This window comes from Panthera pardus, unplaced genomic scaffold, assembly GCF_024362965.1.
Source record: "Panthera pardus isolate Hobbes unplaced genomic scaffold, ASM2436296v1 HiC_scaffold_6, whole genome shotgun sequence".
Classification (NCBI taxonomy): Eukaryota; Metazoa; Chordata; class Mammalia; order Carnivora; family Felidae; genus Panthera; species Panthera pardus.
Window position 1 is genome coordinate 85,522,162 of NW_026526991.1, and position 17,103 is coordinate 85,539,264.

Sequence of the window (17,103 nt, forward strand, 5' to 3'; positions counted from 1 at the left end):
TTTTTAGAGAAGGACCCTCTTTTTTGAAAGCTAATCATCCAGTTACATTATTACATCAGTGCTATCAACAATAATTCCTTCTTAATTTTTTTTAAGCAATCTTCACACCCAGCATGGGACTCAAACTCAACCCTGAGATCGAGAGTTGCATGCTCCCCAGACTGAGCCAGCCAGGCGCCCCAGTTTTGCCTACAGTTTTACTCTGCGAAATTGTCTTTAGAATTTATGGTATCATTGTTCTCGTTATCATCCTTGCTCTCCTGTAGGTAATCTATGGAAGCTGTTTTGACATTCCTTAAGCATTTTTGCTTGACGTTATAAGCAGAGTAGTGAAACACTGAATAACTATGTAGAAAAGGAAATTAAAACCTTTTGGGTGTTAATCATCTTATGTTTGTGCCTGGAGGCAAATTGTACATTTTTTTCTTTAGAAATTTGGCATCTTTTATAGGAGAAGGGGTTACAACTTTTGTGCAAATTAATCCCTTTACCTTTGTGCTTAGAGATCAATCTGTACTTTTTTTTTTCCAGAAATAAGTAATCTTTTACATTTGTCATATGTATATATTTATGGTAATGAAGATTTTTAAATTAAAAGATTTAATTTTAAGGTATACTTTTAGGTGGACGATGAAGATTTACAAGATGAACCTCTACAGATCACAGTTCTTGACCATGACACATACAGTGCAAATGATGCCATTGGTAAAGTGTACATTGATATTGACCCTTTACTCTACAGTGAAGCTGCAACAGTCATCTCAGGGTGGTTTCCAATTTATGATACCATACATGGTAAGGAGTATATTTTAAGAAAATAAATCATAGTTTTAAAAATTTATCCTTAAACACTTTTGTGCTACACGTGGTGGTTTTAAAATATCTTTAAAAGATGTTTTCTTTAATAGTCATAAAGTATTATTGGTAGAATTGTTATTTTTGTGAACATAATTTGAAGTAATCCCTTCTAAATATATGCAGTATAGTAAGTTAATGCATTATTTAAAAATCATCTAACATTGGTACTATTTCTGAAACATTTTCAAGTGGATAATGTTGATATTTTTCTTCTTAAAAATTCTTCAGGTTTTTTGTTGCCTAAAGCAGGGTTCTCAAAGTGTGGTCTGGGGACACCTAGGGGTCCCTGCACAGGTTCTATGAGGGAGATGAGAAGTTTTAATATGATACTTACATGTCATTTGCCATTTTTATTCTCACTTTCTTACAAGTGTACAGTGGAGTTTTCTAGAGGTTTTATGATGTATGGTGTTACCACACATTGAATGCAGAGCAGAAATGAGAATCTAACTGTATTCTATTAAGCTAGACATTATAGAAAATTACAAAAATGTAACAGTGCTATTTTACTAATTTTTTTTGGTTTTCAAAATAGTTATTTTTATAAAAATGTTTATAGTAATATTTTAAAAAATTCTCAGCTTTAATTTTAATTTTCATTCTAAATTTTAATTTTAATTATAACATGGTAAATGTTGATAGATGACCCGTGTAAATAAAATCTCTTTGAGGTCTTCGATAATTTCTAAGATTGTAAAAGTGGTCCTGTCATTAAAACGTTTGAGAACTGCCAGCCTGCAAATATACCGTTCTTTTAGAATGACAGATGGACCCGTAAAGAGCTGGCAGATGTTCCTCTCTACAGTCTAGCATCTTTCTGCCTGTTTTACATTTTTGACCTGGCAATTCCATTGATAGTAGTTTATTATAAGAAAATTAAGATGTTTGCTGAGATTTATGTAAGAGTGTGTTTATTGTGATACTTAGATCCTATTATTATTTATTAATGTTTACAATGGTAAAATGTATTGGAAAAGAGGATTTACTTAAATAAATTAGAGCATATATAGACCATGAATTATACAGCCAGAACAAAATGCGTGTTTTAAGAATACAATGGCATAAGGAAATAAAAGGATTTGTGAAATTGTAAAATTTTATAGAATTCAGATTATAAAACATTATTATAGGATGATTCCATATTTGTTTAAAAACAAAAGAATTGCATATATGTGATATCATTGGATAAATTGGCAGAATACATAATAAAATGTTTATTCTTGGATAGTTTTATTTCTGGACTGTAATCCTATTTTTCTTCTTTTCCTCTTTTACTTTTTTCTATGTAAATGTATTATCTTTGTAGTTAGGAAATAAAATCCAATCCCATAGTAAATTACCAATAAAACAAGCCACTGGAGAATTAATCTGGGCTTGGATTAAAGGCATAGCAGTATGAATGAATGAATTTTCTAAATATTTTATATTAAATACTGTTTATAATTGGTTTAATATATTTATGGACCCTTTGTTAGGAATGTAATCTCTTATTATTTCAGTGGGTAAATGAGCAAGTCACTCTTAGAAGGCCTTCTTCAATAAGTATGAATTTGACATGAAGTCAGGACAGTCCAGTAAAAATATTTAGTGAATGTTAAGAGATAGAGACTGGGTCATTTTTATTTATTAGGTCATGTTGAAAACCCTTATTTTTGGAATTTCTTAGCTCATTTTAACTTACTACATTCATTGAAAAGAATGAAACTTCTTTTGTGTTAAATCAGATTCTTCCATTAGTTGTTAAGACCATTTACTCTGGGATCATAAAGATCTGACTTCTAATCCTGGCTGTACTACTTAACTAGTTATTGACACTGCAAATTATTTAACTTTTATTAAACTTTAATGTCTTCCTCTGTAACGTGAAGATGATAGTACTACGGAAATTGCCTTACTGGGTTGGTGTGAGCACTTTGAGATACTACTTATAAAGCATTTAGAATGTTATCCATGCTCACTTGTTACCTTCATCATCATCATCATCATCATCATCATCATCATCATCATCGTTGTCATCACTTTAAATGGGGCTCCTTTCCAGTTACACTTGATTCAAATAAGTAGAGACTTGTAATAGAAATGAAAATTCTATTCATTCTTTAGTGGATACATGTTCTTCAGAAAATGTAATAAATTACTTACAATGAACATAATTAGTAAACAAAGCATTGCTATTATGATTGATATGTTATTTTTTTAATTCTTTTTTTTTAAGTTTATTTATTTATTTTGAAAGAGAGAGAACAAGTGGGGACAGACAGAGAAGGAGACAGAGGATCTGAAGTAGGCTCTGTACTGACAGTAGAGAGCCCAATGTGGGACTCAAACACAGGAACTAGGAGATTGTGAACTGAGCTGAAGTCGGACGCCTAACTGACTAAGCCACCCAGGCACCCTGATTAATACATTATCTTTAAATCATCACTTGGCATTCATTTGCTCGATTATTTAGTTGTGCTTTATTTTGTTAACGTAGAAACTTGATTTCCTTTTGAAATTCTAGGTATCCGTGGGGAAATCAATGTAGTTGTAAAAGTAGACCTCTTCAATGATTTAAATCGATTTAGGCAGTCATCATGTGGAGTCAAATTCTTTTGCAGTAAGTAAACACATTTTATTTCTCATTTAACAGGAAACTTAACTTTTAAATATAGGAAATCAAATATTTCATAAAGCTAATGGAAAACCTATAATACTTTGGTTTTAATGCCAAAGAGAAAATTATTAATTTCTTAGAAACAATTATTGTAGCTCTGGGGACTATTTATCTGATTTTAAAGTAAATGCAATCTTTTTTTTTTTTTTTTTTTTTGAGTTCATAGAAATTTTTGTTAGAATAGTCCAGTGGGACATGAGGTATGCATGGTTATCATGCCTACGAGGTCAGAGGAGTTTGTGAGGCAGCAGGAAGGAGATCACTCTTCCTGACCCTACTCTGGCTTGTACTCCAGCCTCTACTCCAGACTCTGGAAGGAATCACATTAAACATTGCTGGTAACAGTTGCTTAATGCCAGTAGAAAGAGTGACTGGTGAAGATTTTGGGTTCTTTCCAGAATTTTAAATAACAATCCATATATTAATGAAACAACTTAATCTTGTTTACTTAAATCTTATGTTAATAAATATTGGGTCCAAAGGTGGAGAATTGATTGCTAAAGCACCACATAATAATACAACTCCGAAATATCTAAGAATGACTAGAAACAAGTTTGAAAATACAGGTAGAATGTTTTTTTTCAGGAATGCTACAAATTAATTCATCCTTAGAGAAGTGATATCCTAGTGACTGTGGTCTGGAAATGCAAAATGTGCTAGCATTTGCTACAGTCTTACCTGAAAACCAAACAACTAAGGGAATAAGCCTATACCTGCCTATACTGTATGGTGAACAGGAAGAGTCCACAGTTCATCTAGGCCACCTATTGAAAGAAAATCACTGCCTTGCTGAACTGCTTATGTGTAAGCATGATGTTCTAAAACAGGTGATTCTGTATCTGAACAGTAGCATATGCTACCTTGATGTCAGCTGATTGTTAGTAGTCAGCAGCAACATAAGGGGAGATGGACTTGTACTTTCACAATCAATGAAAAAAAATCCACACTCTCATATCTACATTTGGGGAAACAAATTTGATGAGGCTACATGTGTGACATAATTAGATTTATGCGGAATGGGCTGTCTAAAATTAGATAATAGAGATATGGAGCCATTTGTGGTGGGTGGACATGTGTATTTTGAAGACTCTAGTGGCCTTGCCAAGCATTATTATTGACACAAACTTATGGAGAAGCTTGCAGCCACTCATCTAATGCAAATTTTACTCTTGTCCAGTAGGGCAACCTCTGAAAAACAAGCTCTGAAATAATTTTCACATATCTTCATTATTTTCACAGAGATGAATATTTTACTGCTTATTAAGTTTTTCTTTTATGAATTAGAACAAGTAGCTCTTGTCAAATGTGAAAAAGATATGACTGACTATAATGAACTATATATAACTGTCAAAAGAAAAAGAAAAATCCATTGTTATTTTACTGTAGTATAAGACACTGTAAGATAGGAGCAGAGCACTCTAGCCAAACCTTGTGGTGCTATCCAAAATTCAGTAGGCATCTACAGTTACAGTCCCTCAAGTGCCACGTAGTATGGGCTGGCATTGGCAGATGTGGGCAGTCACAACCAGCCTCGATTCATAGGGTTGAAAACTCCTAAGTAGTTGAGTTAGCTTTAAGGCATGGATGATACCCATTTTAAGAGACTAGTTTGGTGTAGATGTTCTCAGGTTTTCCCCCCGCACCCCCCTTTTTTGTTGTTGTTGTTGTTGTTTTTGTTTGTTGGTTTTAGGTTCTCCCCTTTTTGAATCTGACTAGATCTTATTTTAAATCTAATGACATTTGAAATTCTATATATTAAATGAGTTTGTTATGTAGTATAGACTGCCGAACCAGTTGGCCATATGGCCATGGATTATTGGAAACTGCAGGGCTTTATGACTCCTCAGATTATGTCAGAAAGGTAATAGTTTGATTTTTGAGGCTGCAATATGTGTTGTACAGAACTTTTTCAAAGTACTTTGAATAAAGTGTTTTGTATTCATTATCCACTTTCTGCCTATTTTTTTAATGATTAACCAGATGACTTTAATTTTGGTTTTTTAAACTTTGTATTGAATGCTGTTTAAGGTTGTCTATAGCTGTTTTCTAAATTATAAAAATACGATTTGTTTCTACTGTGTTTGCTGTAAGAAAGATGAGAGGTCTCATTAAAGAAAATGATTATTTCTAAGAATAATATGGAACTTAGAAGACTGATTGGAAGTATAACTATTATAATTACATTGAAATTAGCACAGTAAAAGGCATTCTTGTATTATATATTCAAAAGGTAAGAACTTAGTTGTAAATTGTTTTAAATTGAATTTAATCTTGTGATAAATAGAAGCATAACAGGTAATTTCTTTTAACAGCAACATCTATTCCAAAGTGCTATAGAGCTGTAATAATTCATGGGTTTGTAGAAGAGCTTGTAGTCAATGAAGACCCAGAATATCAATGGATTGATCGAATTCGTACACCAAGGGCATCAAATGAGGCCAGACAGAGACTCATTTCTTTAATGTCAGGTATTTAAAAAAACAAAAACAAACTTTCTTACTGATTTATTTAACACTGTTACAATTTTTACTTCCTTTTGACATGCTACCTGAAAGTTAACAGTGAGGGCTATGAATTATGAATGACTGATTCCCTACCCTTGGCCCCATCTTCCTGAACATACCTGCATTGCCATTTTATAAGAGGAAGTCTGAACCAGAAGCTTGTATTTCCTTCTTAACTAGGTAGACAAAGGAATTTGTGCTCATAAAGTGGCCTGGTAGAAAGAACCCTGAGCAAGGAAGTAGGGAACTGGGTTCTAGTTTTCCTTCCTCTAGCATTTCTTTGTAGTCAGAGTTTAGGTACTCTGTCTAAAGTTTTTTGTTGCCTTTTCATAGTCCTTCTCTGACAACTTGGTGTAGCTCCCTGTATTTTTCCCTGACACTCTTACCCCATTATGTTTCTTTATTTTTCTTTGAGGAACTTGTTTACCATTTAAAATTTGTATGTATATGTAAATTTAAATGGATATAAATTTACATATATATCTGACAATAAGTGTAAATATTATGTTTAATAAATATAAATATTTTATACTTACATATAATAAATTTGTTTTAAATATAAATTATAAACACCTTTATATTACATTAATATTACATATTAATGAATATACCAAACAATATTTATGAATCAGTATAAATATATTTATACCTAATATATAATGTTATAGTTACTATATTAAATAATATATCTTTTTTGTTCACCTCTGTGTTTCTAGCACTTAGAAGAAAGGAAGAATGCCAGGCACATAGTACACAACCAAAAATTATTTGGTAAATGAATGCATGAATGAGTGAATCTTAACTTGCCGCATCTGTAAAGTGCCACTAGTAATATCTTACCTCCCTGAAATGTAGGAGGTTGGAGCAGATAATCTTTTAGGTTCTTTTCAAGTTCTAAAAATCTGTGATTTTTTCCAAGTCTTTTTTTATTGCTACCATATCCAGTCTTATATCATGTAATGTCAAGATCTGAAGCAGAATGAGTTTTCTTCCTTTTTTTGTAGGTGAACTGCAGAGGAAGATTGGCTTGAAAGTACTTGAAATGAGAGGAAATGCAGTTGTTGGGTACTTACAATGTTTTGATCTGGAAGGCGAATCTGGGTTAGTGGTACGCGCCATAGGAACAGCATGTACACTGGATAAACTAAGTAGCCCGGCAGCATTCCTTCCTGCATGTAATTCCCCATCCAAAGAAATGAAGGAGTAAGTATGAATCAATGAATTGTTCTTATGGAGCTTTTTATCTTTTACCTATATGCTTTCATTTGATTTGAAATATTCTAGTAGACTGGTTTAACATACATTTTTCCCTGTGGTGATTGTTTTTTCCTTTGGTGATTTTTATTAAAGGTGACATGAAAACCTGAAGGTTGAAAGTATTTAGGTGTTCCTGATATTTTATTTATACTGTTTTAATATGAAATTCAAGTTAAGTAATGTAAAACTAAACTGAGTATTTCAGATCTTTAGACACCGTATATTTAAAGCTTAAAATGGGTGTTTATGGAATTTTTACTTACTCTCTGGGAAATGCTTAAAACCCAGTACTATACTTGATAATCTTACTATGCTTATTAGCAACATAGTATAGAAAGAAGTAGTATAGCAGGAAAGGTTGACCTGTGTAGGGGTCTCAAATGTAAATGTCTACAGAGACCAGATAGGTTATATATATATATAAATAATTGAGTGTAATTAAATAGGGAGTACAGAGGACTGTGTAAAGCCCCTGGTGACACTTTTTTTCTGTAAAAGGCTGGATAGGAAATATTTCATGCACTAGCCGTACAGTTTCTGTCTTTGTTTATCAGAAAAAAAAAAGGAGTTTGTTGATTTTGATCTAAAGGAATTTAGACTCATACATTTTTAAAAAACTAAGCGTGATTCAACAAAATACTTTGGTTGGCTGGATTTGGCTTATGTGTTGTCATTTGTGTCTAAGGCAGAAGATTTTCAATATGGTGGTGATCTACAAGGAATTTTTATTTTTATTTTTTATTCATTTATTATTTTTTAAGTTTTTTTTTTTTTAATGTTTTTTAAATTTATTTTTGAGAGAGAAAGAGACAGCGTGCAAGCAAAGGAGGGGCAGGGAGAGAGGGAGGCACAGAATCTGAACCAGGCTCCAGGCTCTGAGCTCTCAGCATAGAGCCTGATGTGGGACTCGAACTTGTGAACCACGAGATCATGACCTGAACCGAAGTCAGATGCTTAACTGACTGAGCCAGCCAGGTGCCCTAAAAGTTTCTTTAAAAAAAAAAATTTTGGGGGCGCCTGGGTGGCGCAGTCGGTTAAGCCTCCGACTTCAGCCAGGTCACGATCTCGCGGTCCGTGAGTTCGAGCCCCGCGTCAGGCTCTGGGCCGATGGCTCGGAGCCTGGAGCCTGTTTCCGATTCTGTGTCTCCCTCTCTCTCTGTCCCTCCCCCGTTCATGCTCTGTCTCTCTCTGTCCCAAAAATAAATAAAAAACGTTGAAAATAAAAAAAATTTAAAAAAAAAAAAAATTTTTTTTAGTGTTTATTTATTTTTGAGACAGAGACAGAGCATGAACAGGGAAGGGGCAGAGACAGAGGGAGACACAGAATCAGAAGCAGGCCCCAGGCTCCAAGCCATCAGCACAGAGCGTGACGTGGGGCTCGAACTCAACTGCGAGACCATGACCTGAGCCGAAGTCAGACGCTCAACCGACTGAGCCGCCCAAGCGCCCCTAAAAGTTTCTTTTTTAAATTTATTTATTTATTTTGAGAGAGACAGAGACAGCATGAGTGGGGGAGGGGCAAAGAGGGAGGGAGAGAGAGAACCTCAAGCAGGCTCTGCACTGCACGTGAGATCATGACCTGAGCCAAAACCAAGAGTCAGATAGATGCTTAACTGACTGAGCCACCAGGTGACCCTGAGAATTTTTAAAATGAAAGTTTTCGGGCCGCCTGGTTGGCTCAGTTAAGCATCCAACTTCAGCTCAGATCATCATCTCATAGTTGGTGAGCTTGAGCCCTGCATCATGCTCTGTGCTGACAGCTCAGAGCCTGGAGCCTGCTTTGGATTCTGTGTCTCCTTCTCTCTCAGCCCCTTTCAGGCTCATGCTCTGTTTCTTTCTCCTTCAAAAATAAATAAACATTAAAAAAAATTTTTTTAAATGAAAGTTTTCTGTCATAATGATTGGGATGAGGAGGACGATCATGGTTGAGGACTAGAAATGGTGACTGTCCTACACACCAAGGGACAACTCTGTACAATGAAGACTTGTTCTTTTTTTTTTTTTTTTTTAAGTTTATTTAGAGAGAGAGCAAGCAGGGGCGACGTGGGGGAAGGAAGAGAGGGAGGGAGACAGAATCCCAAGCAGGCTCTGTACTGTCAGCACAGAGCCCTGTACAGGGCTTGAACTCATGAGATCATTACCTGAGCTGAAGTCACGAATCGGATGCCTAACCAACTGAACTGTTGGCGCACCTGGACTTGTTCTATCCTAAATGCCAACAGTACTTCCATTGAGAATCACTGATTTAGAGATTCTTGTAGATTAAGGATCACAAATTTTTCTTGGTAAATGACCAGAAGGTACAGGTAAATAATTTAGTCTTTGCTAAAATAATTACTCAACTTTGCTATTGTGGCATGAAAACAGCCATTGACAGTATGCAAATGAGTGAGTGTGGTTGTGTTCCAATAAAACTTGATTATTTACAGAACAGATTGCAGATTATTTACAGAACAGACCTGTAAGGTATGATTTGCTGACCCCTGCCCTATATTATCAGGGAGTCAGGATGGATTCTGTAGTCAGAAAAATCTAAATGCTTCCCAGTTTAGCAGTAGTCAAGAGAGGTTGACTAGAAAACAATTACAATCTTTTCTTTTTCAATTTAATTTTAGTTCCAGTATCATTAACATACAGTGTTATATTAGTTTCAGGTGTACAATATGGTGATTCAACTTTTCATTTATTTTTAATTTTTTTTTAACATTTATTTATTTTTGAGACACAGAGAGAGACAGAACGTGAGCCGGGGAGGGGCAAAGAGAGAGGGAGACACAGAGTCCGAAGCAGGCTCCAGGCTCTGAGCTGTCAGCACAGAGCCCCACATGGGGCCCAAACCCAGGAACTGTGAGATCATGACCTGAGCCAAAGGTGGACGCTCAACCGACTGAGCCACCCAGGCACCCCTGATTCAACTTGTTTTTTAAGCAATATTTTTAAAAATGAGATTTTCCTTTTAGGCTTATTCTTTTTGTTTAATTATTTCCCTTCTGGTAGCCTTCAGTTATTTAGATTAAATTTTAGTCACAAGAGGGAGCATAGTATTATATCTATTGCCTAATTTTTTTGGGAAATCCCTTGACAAGTGAAATAATTGTTTAAAGAAAGCCACTTATATTTTTAATGTTTATTTTTGACAGAGAAAGAGGGAGAGCGAGTGAGTGAGCAGGGGATAGGCAGAGAGAGTGGGAGATACAGAATCTGAAGCAAGGTCCAGGCTCCATGCTGTCAGCACAGAGCCTGATGTGGGGCTCAGACTCACGAACCGTGAGATCATGACCTGAGCCGAAGTTGGATGTTTAACCTACTGAGCCACCCAGGCGCCCCTGTGAAATAATTGTTTTAAATAAACTGAAGAGTGAATTTGCTTTATATTCCATTTAAGATATGTCTTAGAAAGATACGAACTGCCTGCTACCACAGGTAAAGTCAAATTGCAGGTGTAACTTTTTGAGGGATTCAGGTTTTATTTTCATTTTCCACACCAAATTAAAGACCTGGGACCCTCCTTCTCTTGCCACCATCCAGTTTTATCTAAGTTGCCTGAAGGGGTCTGGCTTTGTAGCTGTGATATCTGAAGTTTTCCTCTTTCCACTAAATTACTTAGTGGAAAGAATGCTGTATTATCTGTTGGTGTCTTAGGATGATATATTGATAGTAATGGAGTACTTTTTGCCTACATTCAGGAATAGTTCCATTAATGTAAGTCTTCTGGGATTGTGTAAGTGTTATTTTCTAATTTTGTTGTAGCCATCTGCCTTAAATTGTCAAATATTCACACCATGAAGAATTTAAGTTGCTTCATTAAGATTTTCTGAAAGGCATCTTACTACCACAGTCATGCTGTTTAAAAAAAAACAAAACTAACTACTACTCAGGCTTCTTTATTTTAGCCACCTTCTTTGTATTTTTGATAATGAATCAATTTGGGTGCTAGTTGAAATTGTTTTATGATTCAACTGATTGTAATAATTATAGATGTTTAATTATAACCTTGATTCTAGATAAGAATTTGATAAAAGGTAGTTTGGATTATATTCCTGTCTGAATGGATTTATTAGAAATGTCACTGAGGTATTATTGCAAGATAATCTTTCATACAAGGAGACTGATAAGAATTAGAACTCCAAGAATACAGATGGTATTTGGGATTTTAATTAGATGTCATACATTGAAACTTTTACAATGTTCATTTTATTTTATTCATTTTATTTTACCTTTATTAATGGTGTGTTCTACTTCATTGGTTTATTTTTTTCCTTTCAGATGGTTAGTGTAATGCATAATATAAATCTCTTTGATATGTCCTTGCTGAAGTATTTTGATGATAGAAAGTGCATTTAAATACAATTTACTGCTTCTCTACTTACAAAAAAAGTACTTTCTAAGAGATGTTAATTGTAATTTCTCCTCTGTACATCCCTGATTCTTAGAATTTTTAACTTCATTAGTCACTTCAACAGAGAAAGAAAAAGCAAATAAAACCTCACTCAGTTGTTTGTATACACATAGGTCACCAATGAGATGTTTGATTTTTATCAGTTGTATTAAACACATTTTTAATTTAAACTAGTAACAAAAACAGAAACATTGTCCTATTGTAAAATCAGTGATGTTTTCAGAAAGTAGTCCGTAGACTATGTGAAAGACCTATTGTTGCCCATTAATGATAGCTCATGTTTGAACCTTGACAGACTGTGATTGTTGGGAATGTTCACTGGCCAGTAAAAAAGAAAAGGCCAGGAAGAGTTGAGCTCTTGATCTGCTTTTAATTTGAATTCTAAGAAATGAGGATATATTTTTAGAGTATATTCACATTTGATTCTTTTTCCCTCATGCATGAGTGAAGGCAGTACGTAGTGAAGTAATTGCTAATATGAAGTATAGGATTCTTAGTTTAATATGCCATTCCTACCATTCAACGTAACTGTGCCCTTTTAGCAAAATTTCCTCATGAAAATGTAAATATTATATGTGAATATGTATCTGTGTATGTGAGCTAAATATATCTATACATACATATAGATATGATCTTGCAGGATGTCAGTTGATATCTTACAAAATCTCAATTCAGAATGTAGTTTAATAAATTCTGTTTAAATTTAAATAATATATTCTGTTTGACAGCTAGATAAAAATTATCTATATTGTTTTATTAATGTGTTTTGAAAAGCAATGTCCCCTTGCTTTGTTTTTTTTCCCAGTGTAACCTGTTTTTTAAGCAATATACTTGGTATGCTAAAATACTGGAATGTTTACATTTGCTTATATCCATTTAGTTCATTCATTTTTCTTTGTACTGTCATTTCTCATATTCTTAAGTACTACTATTACAGAAACAGTTCTGTTAAATTTTCTTTATGGAAAAATATAATTAATTACATCCATTCAGTTTCAGAAGTAACATAAGAACTTTATATTTGACTTTTCACTTTTATGGGTGTTTTCTCCCTAAGATACTGTGTAGTAAGTAAGCTTTATGGTGATGAAAACATTTTAAACATCTTAAAATACAAATCTTAGTCTTTTTCTTATTTAATGCCACTATTTCTGCTTGCTATTTTTCTTATTCACAGTCCTAATTATTATTATTAATGTGATCATTTAAAACTATAACTGTATCCTGTCAAGTTAGTATTTAGCTATTCTTTTTAAATTTTGACTTGTTTTTTGCATGTTGGAGATTAAAAATTCCTCTCCCCTAACTAAAGCTCCTTTGAAATTATTTTAACATAACTTTGCTATCTGTTGTATGTATTGTTTTCTTTTCTTCCGCTTTGACTACAAATTCCCTCAGGTCTCCGCTGGTTCATCCTCCAAGCCATGGATGCCGCTCGACTCACAACAGCCCAATTCACACTGCTACTGGCTCACGACTTACTCAGAACTTCTCTGTGTCTGTTCCCACTCTCATCTATACTGGTACGAGACTGCTCAGACTCCAGAGCTGGGGAAGGCAGGCCACAGGCAGCATGGCTGCCAAGGGCAGGCAGGCAGGCAGGCAGGTAGGCAGGTAGCTTAGGTTAGGCAGGTACCATCAGTCTTTTCCTTCTCCTCCTTTTCTCACTTGAAGTCCAGCTGCAGTGAAGAAATCCAGTATTTAGCCACCGCAGAGGTTCTAACTACTTGGAAGTGAAAGTGTTCTTCTAGCTTCCAAAGTCTCTTCCATAGATCCTCTAAGAACCCTATTGTATGTATGTATCCTGTAAGTTTTTAGGGCAGTCCTCTAGGATTTGCCATTATTTCTGCATTTGGTTAGAAATAAAATTGATTACTGGATTCTATATGAAATAACTGGCAAGGCTTCTGATTTGCTTATTTTATTATGTATAAAACCTGTTACATAGTAGGGTCTGTTTTATTCTGTGGAAGAGAGCTTTGGAAAACAGGTAAGCAACTATTCTGTGTAAAATACAATGGTTCTGTGTAGCTGTATTCATTTTTCTCTCTGTTGTGTTTTTAGCTGTGGCACTCTTGATGCTATAGGATAAGGAAACATTTTTCTTTTGAAGATATCAGTGTGTGCAAATATAAAAACAATTGTGAATATTTGCACATACCATTTGCAGCATCATTTTTTCTTTTGTAACTTAAAAAAAGCATTGTTTATTTGAAAGTATTTTCAGTCATGTTTTTATTCTTTTTGTTTATTTCTCCTTTTAATATTTTTTACCCCTTTAGTCTGTCATCTCATGCTTCTTTGCTTTTTTACTTGGCTTATTAACTGTTCCAGTGCAGATGATTATTCCTCTGGAGAATGATGAACGGTTAAATAGCAATTGGTTGTCTTTGACCTCATACCCAGCTCCACACTTAAGAAATGACTGCTGGCCCTGCCCAATACTTTCCTGGTGTTTGGATCATGCTGCCTTCCGTCACGTCCTTTGGCACATGATTGCTTAATATTTCTCCACCTTCTTCTGGCAGGATTCCCTTCAATGAAGATCCCAATCCCAATACTCACTCATCAGGACCCTCAACCCCTCTGAAAAACCAAACTTATTCCTTTTCACCTTCCAAGTCCTACAGTCGACAGTCCTCTTCTTCTGACACAGATTTGAGTTTGACACCCAAAACTGGTAAGGCGCTTCCACCCACCTTTTTCTTTTTCTTTTATTTTTTTCAAATTTGTTTCTGTTCTTTATTAGCTTTCCATCCAAGGCTTTCCTCCTGTTTTTGGCATTTAAGTTAAAGGACAATGTGAATACTGATCATTTTCAGTTACCACCATTAAAATATGAAAATTTCATATAGTTCAGAAATTAGCTTGTTCAAAGATCTGCATTTATTGATTTAATCATAGTGTAGATACGAAGTTCAGAATTTATTTTTGCATGTAGACGTTTTTCATTTCATGCTCATATTGTGAGGAATAACATTCTAAAGCTTTTGCATAGAAAGTAACACTAGTAGCTTGCAATCCAGTTCCTCATGCAGTAGAAGCATTTTTGAATTCATTTTTCTGTTTTTCTGAACTTAATTCTAAGATTTTATTATGAAAACATTTTTGGAACAATTGAAATGGTTATATTGGAGTACATATATCTATTAACTTCTTGTTATTTAAAATGTTTGGTTTTGCTACTCTTACTCTCTAGGTTAGAAAATAGCATTTTTGCTTTACTTACTCTTACATATTTCTCAATGTATGAAGTTTATAATTTTTCCCCCTCCTATTTGTATTTTGATAAATAATTTCTGTGAGTTTTTATGAATGTTTCCTGATAAAAGATTGTTTAAAAAGTCAAATTATTACATTACTTCTTAAAGTAGAATTATTCAAATCTTTAAAACAGTATTGTTAAGAAAAGTAAAATACAAAAATTAAAAGGTTAGTAGTTAGCAATTTTTGTAAATACTATCTTTGTCTTACAGTTTTCTCCAGATTGATGAAGACATTTTGTATAGTTCTTGTGTTGTTTTTATCAGTGTTAATAACCTTTTGTGTGTTAGGCAAGAGATTTATGAAATGATCCCAGATTTTATGAAAACAGTGAAAAGCAATCCAATTCCAAAACCAATGCTACTTATAAAGAAAGGGCATTAAAAAGAAAGCCTGTAGATTTAGTATCTACTTTTATAAATGTAGTCACAAAATGTGAGGAAGATAAATATGAATACCTAATTATTTGAAAAGAATAGCTTTATTTTTATATATATACGTAATATGAATAACATCTAAAAATCATGAGATACTTTATAGTAATTGATGCTGTGGATTGTGGCATCTTAACCATATTTATGCCGTAAAAACTGAACCATTCAAACTTCAGTGAAAAATTTTTATTTTTAAATAAAGGATGAGATTCAGGCCTTCAAATTCATGCCTATCAAAACAAGGAAGATTTAGATAGTATTTGAAGAATAAGTTTTCCTAAAAACATTTTTCAGGCTTTGACTGCTGGCTATTTGCGTATTCCTTGTTACTTTTTCAGTATTCTTGTTTTCATTTTTCTTTGCCATACCACAAATGAATTTTTTTTAATGTTTAATTTTGAGAGAGAGCGCTAGTGGGGGAGGGGCAGAGAGAGAAGGGACAGAGGATCTGAAACAAGCAGGCTCTCTGCTGCCGCCAACAGCAGCCAGCCGGATGTGGGCCTCAAACTCAGGAACCATGAGATCAAGACTTGAGTTTGAGTCGGACTCTCAACCGGCTGAGCCACCCAGGTGCCCCCCACAGATAAATTTTTGAAAATATTTTCTTGGTCTTTCTGTTTCCTTTTCTTTAATTCACCAAAAAGTCCAAGTATGGAAAGATTATGAAGTAAGAAATTAACTGAATCAGATTCTCTTAGCTTTCTCTTAGGCAATTGTATTATCAATGAAAACTTTATTGCATTTTATTTTCTAGCTCCAAAGCTTTAGTTTTTAAAGATTTATGTATAATAGTTATTATTCTCATATATGTCTGTATTCATCAGCTGCCTCTAAATAAATTATTTTGTTTTGCTACTGTCATATGCTATTCACTATTTTTAGTAGCATACTTATAGAACATTAGCAATTTTTAGTCTTTTGGCTTTATCATGAGTCCCTAAATATCTTTGAATATTCCTGAGGGCCATTCCAAAGGAGATCTGAAATGGCAAAATTATGATTGTTTTAAAACTTCTAAAACTATAATTGAGCATGTATTTCATGTTTCTCTGCCTTCAAATTTACCTATATACAAAATCAGTCTCTTGAGAAATAGTGGAGACAAGGTGACTAGGATTGATTTATGTAAACTGGGGAGCCAGAAATAGAATAAGTTAATAAAGCTTTAGACTGAGAAAGTTGTTTTTCTATTTGTAGTTAAAGCTATCATCTATTTTTCATGTAGGTATCATTTAAAAAAATTCATATTGATTTATTTCTATAGTTTCTAATTTTTGACATTTTACCAGGTTTTATTTTCATATTTTTTCCCAAGTACTCAACTAGTAGGAATGGAATTTTAGAATACTAGTGTTAAGATATTGATTTGACAGCTGACTCAAGCTAATTTTTTACTTTAAAAAAAAAAATCAGGCTTTTAACCATTTGTAGTTTTTGTAATCTAGAGAGTATTTGCACCTTAGGTATGAAAGTCTTTGTAAAGTGTTATGATCAGTGTTATGATCAGACTTTAGCATTTAAAATTTAGAGGAAAAAGAAAAGTAGTAACATATATCTCAAATCTGGATAGAAAGAAGCTAATGTCTATATTTTTTAAATTAATGATGGCAACTGTTTAATGTGGTCATTTGCTTTTTTTATGGGTATTCAATTAAAATACTCATAAGTGATATATTTTAGTAACATTTGAAGAACTGAACTTTGCCATTTTAAATGATGTTTGTATTTGAG

The 17,103-nt window shown here is 33.8% G+C and overlaps 1 protein-coding gene and 1 pseudogene across 25 annotated transcripts in view; both read left to right on the forward strand.

The window, feature by feature from the left end:
* The window catches only part of C2CD5 (C2 calcium dependent domain containing 5), a 100,755-nt gene that overhangs the window by 22,004 nt on the left and 61,648 nt on the right, over positions 1-17,103 (forward strand). For 14 of the 25 annotated variants that reach the window (XM_019452206.2, XM_053895464.1, XM_053895469.1 and 11 more), the window contains exons 4-8: positions 624-795; positions 3,362-3,457; positions 5,827-5,982; positions 7,023-7,221; positions 14,203-14,354. In XM_019452206.2, the coding sequence (XP_019307751.1) occupies positions 624-795; positions 3,362-3,457; positions 5,827-5,982; positions 7,023-7,221; positions 14,203-14,354 (775 nt within the window). Of the gene's footprint in view, positions 1-623; positions 796-3,361; positions 3,458-5,826; positions 5,983-7,022; positions 7,222-13,072; positions 13,198-14,202; positions 14,355-17,103 lie in introns of those variants that run through there. The other 11 variants (XM_053895472.1, XM_053895476.1, XM_053895474.1 and 8 more) reach the window with 2 other exon arrangements.
* LOC109268734 (leucine-rich repeat-containing protein 34-like) lies at positions 3,705-5,459 on the forward strand (annotated as a pseudogene).